General features: G+C 38.1%; 1 protein-coding gene across 1 annotated transcript in view; it reads left to right on the plus strand.

Moving 5' to 3' along the window:
* The first annotated feature begins 2954 nt into the window (after nt 1-2954).
* Nucleotides 2955-6000, plus strand: part of C10H2orf78 (chromosome 10 C2orf78 homolog) — a 7651-nt gene continuing 4605 nt past the window's right edge. The window contains exon 1 of the mRNA XM_006747285.2: nt 2955-3054. Within this exon, the coding sequence (XP_006747348.2) occupies nt 2955-3054 (100 nt within the window). The remainder of the gene's footprint in view (nt 3055-6000) is intronic.

The following is a 6000-nucleotide window of genomic DNA, read 5'->3' on the forward strand; positions in this document are numbered from 1 at the left end:
ATATATCCAGTCCAATATTGATGGACTTTTAGTTACTTTCAGGTTTTTGTTCTCTGTTACAGACAGGCTGCAACGTAAATGCCCTGAAATATGTATACGTCTATATCTAAATCCCTAGAGATAGAACTGTTGGAGTGAAGGATATGTAGACTTAAAATTTTGAAAGATACTGCCTCACTACCCTCCAAAAATACCGTACCAGCCTGCACTCCCACTCACGGTGAAACTATTATTGGATTGTTATCATGCACTATGTTTCACATTAGAGGTTGACAGTAGGTATTTAGGTTATAGACAAAACAAAAAAATAACTAAGAGAGATAAGAGTAAAAGCTCAAGTCTAAGGTTGCCACACAGTATCAGGCATAGGGATCTGTACCTGGTAGAAAAACTCTGAATTTCTGCTATACATGGAACAGCAAAGGACAGCATGTCCTGTAGTAGGTCTGAAGGCAGAATAGAGTACTGAATTCCAGCTATAATAGCTTGGTTTTTTTGTTACTTTTGTTACTTATTTTTTAGTTTCTAATTTCTGAAAGTATTTTATATACACAGTTTGTCTTCACAACCACTTGAGATCTGGACAAACTGAGGGTCAGGAAGATCAGTTATTGAGTAAATGATTAAATGAATGGGTAAAAAGATCACTAGCTTTAACATTTCTGGGACAGTCATATTCTAGCCAAGTTTAAGTCCATAAGCACTTACAATTCTGAAAACTTACACGTAATGTAAAACAGGTCAGTATTATCAAATTGCTATTTGGAAAAAGAAAAGATTTAAGATAGCACAGCACGTTTGCAAACTTACAATTAGGTACATTCAAATTTGGTGCTCAATCATAAAATATTCTTTTGGAATTTATGAAAAAAATATTCAATAGGCATAGAGTGGCCAAAAAGTATGACTGGTACATATATCTACGGATATGATAATGTATAAAAGGTGACTTAAATCTATCAGAAACTACAAAAGGTATATTGGTCTTGCACTTCCAATGTGCTAAAAAACACAACAAACTCAGTTATAATTGATACAAGAAAATCCAGACCTAGGCAGGGAGCCGGCTTCTCCCTCTCTGCAGCTCCCCCTGCTTGTGCTCTCTCTCTCTCTCTGACAAATAAATAAGATCTTTAAAAAAAAAAACCTATATTCTACAAACATACCAATCAATGATATAAATGAGGTAATATGACAAAAAAGTGAAAAAATATATTTAAGATCATTCTCTTTAGTGTAGAGAGTTCATGGCAGTTGCTGCACTATCTAGTTGCATAAATAATTTAATGACTATAAGATATTAAATACTAAAATATGTTATTATATAAGTTACATTATAATCAATATGTTGTATATGAATTAATATTATAATTGTTATGTCAGTGTTATACTAATATGTATATATAAATTTACATTTATATGTATATGAACATGTATATAATTGCATGTTCTGTTAATACAAAATGAGGCCAAAATGTGTCAACTTACTTTTTTTTTTTAAGAGTTTATTTACTTGTCAGAGAGAGAGAGCGAGCGCACAAGCAGGGGGAGTGGCAGGCAGAGGGAGAAGCAGGCTCCCCGCTGAGCAGGGAGCCTGATGCGGGGCTTGATCCCAGGACCCCGGGATCATGACCTGAGCCAAAGGCAGATGCTTAACGACTGAGCCACCCAGGTGTCCCAATGTCAATTTATTTCTCACAGAAAGCAAAAATCCACATGAATCTCTTTTTTCCTGTACTCTTCCCACGCATGTTCCCTATCCTCAAAGAATGTCCTCTTCTTTCTCTAACTATTCTCCTCTTCATTTTGCCTGATCTTGCACCCAAGCATGGCAGGCAGAGAATCCTAGAGGCCCAAGATTCTACAGTGGCTGTTTGCAAGGGGGGGTGGAGGCTACAGTAACTGCCACACTGGATACACTTAACTGAGAAGGAGAAAGGGAAAGTATCCCAAGTGCCACCAATGCCTTTTACCTATAAAAGAACGGGATGGCAGGATGCCCGTGTGGCCCAAAGAGCCAGAGGTAGCGAATTATGGGCAAAAGAATTGCAACCAAATGCTGGAAAAGGAAAGGTCTGCAATCAGCTGTGTCCTCCAGCTCTCTGGTATTTGCTTCTAATGGGCAGAATTCATTTTGGGAAGCATCAGGCACTGAAAAGAAGACTCCTGCTGCTGGAAGTTGACCAGAAGTAACATCCAGGAGTGTAAGAATGCAAGATCAAGGCTTGTCCCAGAAACAATGCCCATGATGAAAGAGAGAAGAGAGATCTAAGTCCAACCTGGCCCAGCCCAGCGCAGTCCAAGAAAGTTAGGATTCAAGGAGAAGAATGAAAGAGAAGAGCCTGCACCACATCGTTCCCCACAAGGTGCATTCAACGAACTTCACCCTATTCTTTAACCAAATTACCAAAAGACCTCTTTAATCCCTTCCTTTGCTCCTTAAAAGCTGCAGTAGGTTCACTAATCAGATTGACTATTATTTCAGAACACCCGTAATTGTTCAACCTAGATGTGCCTTTCCTTTGCCTCTAAGGATGTTAATTAACTGTATATATAATTATAAATGTAGAATACACAAGATAAAATATGATATATAGAATATAAATAACTATCAGGTAATTATATTAATGAACATCTCTAAGAAACGTTGAGATGATTCCCCTAACATAAGATCCTGGGGAAAGTGAGACTATCACAACTGTCTTGTAAGATTAGGTACCACTTAGGTGTTGTCTTAGCTCTCCTACCACTCCTTCCACCCAATCCCGTCTTCTTGTTGCAAATCTGACCTCCCCATTGGCTCCCTCATACCTTTAAACTGCCTGCTTTGTGACATCATTCTCCCACCAAACCTACCACCACCTGGTAGAATCTTGGGGTTTCCATGGAGTTGTCTGTAAATAAATTTGGATCATCGCAAGTGACCAGTGACCGGTGACCTTCGTACTGGACACATGTATTCCTTGGCTTCAGCCGCTCCGACACCCTCTAGTATCGGCTCCTCATCCCTTTTTTCTGCAGTGGATGTTTCCTCTTCTTCTCTAACCATGTCTGGTAAGGAAAGAGACTTTTAAAAGTTTTTCATTGGATTTTTTTTTTACCCTAAATTTAGTTGTAGATTCAAAATAGAACAGACTAATGGGGGAAAGTACTGAACTAAAAATCTGAGACCTCATTTCAGTTTTGACGTTGGCATTTACTAGCTGTGTGACTTTGGATGAGTCATTGACTCACAAAATCTGTTTTTTCCTTGTCTGTTATGTTAGGATGTTAGATTGGTTGTTCTCTCTGGTCCCTTTACTTTCTAATATTGAGCCTTAAAGGGCACCCATGGGGAAAATGAAATCAGAGATTTCTTGAGAGTGTTTCAACAGAAAGAGAGAAAACCTCAGTTATGTAGAAAACTAGCAATATTTACCAAGATGTTTCATCTGAAATGGTCCCTCCACTAATATTTCAACTGTAGTATTTTAAATTTAGTGCTGTTCAGAAAGTCAGAGTCACATGATTTGAAGTTTTCTACCCGGTGTGGGTGAAAAAGGAAATCAGGGAAAGAGGATGGAGAAGAGTGGGCTCTGGGGAGGCAAGTCTTAAAAGGTAAGGAAGTTCAGGATTGCTTCCCTCAACACAGGCCAACAGGAACCAAGGGGGAGGAGAAAATAATAAGAATGAAGGGGAGGCGGGGCGCCTGGATGGCTCAGTCAGTTGAGCGGCTAAATATCTGCCTTCGGCTCAGGTCATGATCTCCTGAGATGGAGCCCTGCATCAGGCTCCCTACGTGTTCAGCGGGAAGTCTGCTTCTCTCTCTCCCTCTCTCTTTCCAAAATAAATAAATAAATCTTAAAAAAAAAAAAAAAGAATGAAGGGGAAGAGTAGAGGAGCTCTCAAGAAAAAAAGAGGTGGTTTAGGATGGAATGTTGAAGGGAACCAAAGATTTTAAATTAAAACAGAAAGAGCATAAAGTGAAATCTGCTTAGAGCAGGGCAAAACAAAGTTGATTTTAGCAAACACTTCCATTAATAGACAAGGCAGGAAAGGAAGGGCAGAATAGGGCCTCACCAGGAAAAGCAGCTTACAGAAAAGTCATACTCAGCTGTTTGGGTTTTGTTATTGCCCCCCGAACACAGATGGCACTTAAAAGTTTAAAATGTAAACATTTTAGAAATACAATTTAGAAAAGATGCTTCCTATCAACAAGCAACTAATAAAAGTAGCTATCTAAGGGGGGATGGAAGAAACAGAATTTTCAGTTTTATTTCTTTTTTTTTAAGATTTTGTTTATTTATTTGACAGAGAGAGACACAACAAGAGAGGGAACACAAGCAGGGGGAGTGGGAGAGGGAGAAGCAGGCTTCCTGCCGAGCAGGGACCCCGACGTGGGGCTCGATCCCAGGACCCTGAGATCATGACCTGAGCCGAAGGCAGACGTTTAATGACTGAGCCACCCAGGTGCCCCTTGGTTTTATTTCATTTTGATTTTTAAGCTATGTAGATGTTTTGCCTATTAAAAATCAGACTAAGTTTGTTTAAAAATTGGCATCTCCTAGATTGAATCATAAGGCTGCTTCTCATCTCTACAGTTATTTTCTTCCCAACACAGAGGGCACACATCTGTTTTTAGATCTTAGTTAGCAACCTAACAAGAAAAGAAAAAAATCAAGCCCCACATCTCTAATTTCACATTTATCTAAAACAGTTTTGTGGAGTCCTTTGGGTTTTCCTACATTAAAAAATTTTTAATTTGATTTTAGTGATGATGGCTTTTTTAGGCTTTGAGGGTGACATTTTCCTGGATGTTGAAGATGATTAAAATAAATTTTTGGATGAATATAAAAACCTTCATGATGTTTTTTAAGTGTTCGCTTTTGTTATATGATTATATTGAAATATATATGTCTTTCTTATTGTTTTCTTCTGATTTTATTTATTTTTTAACTTAAATTCAGTTAATTAACATATAGTATATTATTAGTTTCAGAGGTAGAGTTCAGTTGAAACATCTATTTCTACTAGACCTAGTACCTGTTACTTGCTGGGTAATATTCAGAAAAAATGTGAATGAACCCATAACGGAATTCCTTTAAACTTACTATTTCCCTCTCTACTTTGTACCAGATTTTATTGAAATATTTGTCTACAAAAATTGTGGCTACCTCTACATTCACATTTATGGCATTTGCTGCTTGTTTGGCAATTTTTACTGATATATCTTCTCTGTCTATATGCACTGGCTAGGAACTCATTCTATTGTGGGCTGTGTTTTGGTTAGTAGTATTCAGCAAAATAGGGTAGGCAATACTCCCATCATATTGCATATATGATACAGAATTTCATTTATTAGTGAACTTATTATGCCCTGATGCTTGCTACATATCCCAGTTTTCGCTAATATCTATATATTTCTTCTTAGTTCTGTAATATATGTTTTTCATGATTTTTCAGTCTTTCCAGAACATAATATATCTTCCTTCATATAAATATAAAAAGTGTAATGTACCACTTTCATTCATGTAAGAATTATTTCCATTATTAGCATTGTTATTATTATTTTTTTTTAATTTTTTTTTAAAGATTTTTTTTTTATTTATTTGAGAGAGAGAATGAGAGAGAGAGAGCACATGAGAGGGGGGAGGGTCAGAGGGAGAAGCAGACTCCCTGCTGAGCAGGGAGCCCGATGCGGGACTCGATCCTGGGACTCCAGGATCATGACCTGAGCCGAAGGCAGTTGCTTAACCAACTGAGCCACCCAGGCGCCCCAGCATTGTTATTATTATTATAACCACTTTATAGATGAGTAACCTGAAGCTCAGAGAGTTTAAATAACTTTTTTCTTTCAAAAAGCACTTCTTGAGAAACTTACTCTCAGGTAGTCATTATGAGGTAGGATCAGAAACCAGATTTAAAAGAATAAGAATGACCCTGGGCGCCTGGGTGGCTCAGTTGGTTAAGCGACTGCCTTCGGCTCAGGTCATGATCCTGGAGTCCCGGGATCGAGTCCCG

Source organism: Leptonychotes weddellii, chromosome 10, assembly GCF_054177405.1.
Source record: "Leptonychotes weddellii isolate Sample4059 chromosome 10, ASM5417740v2, whole genome shotgun sequence".
NCBI lineage: Eukaryota > Metazoa > Chordata > Mammalia > Carnivora > Phocidae > Leptonychotes > Leptonychotes weddellii.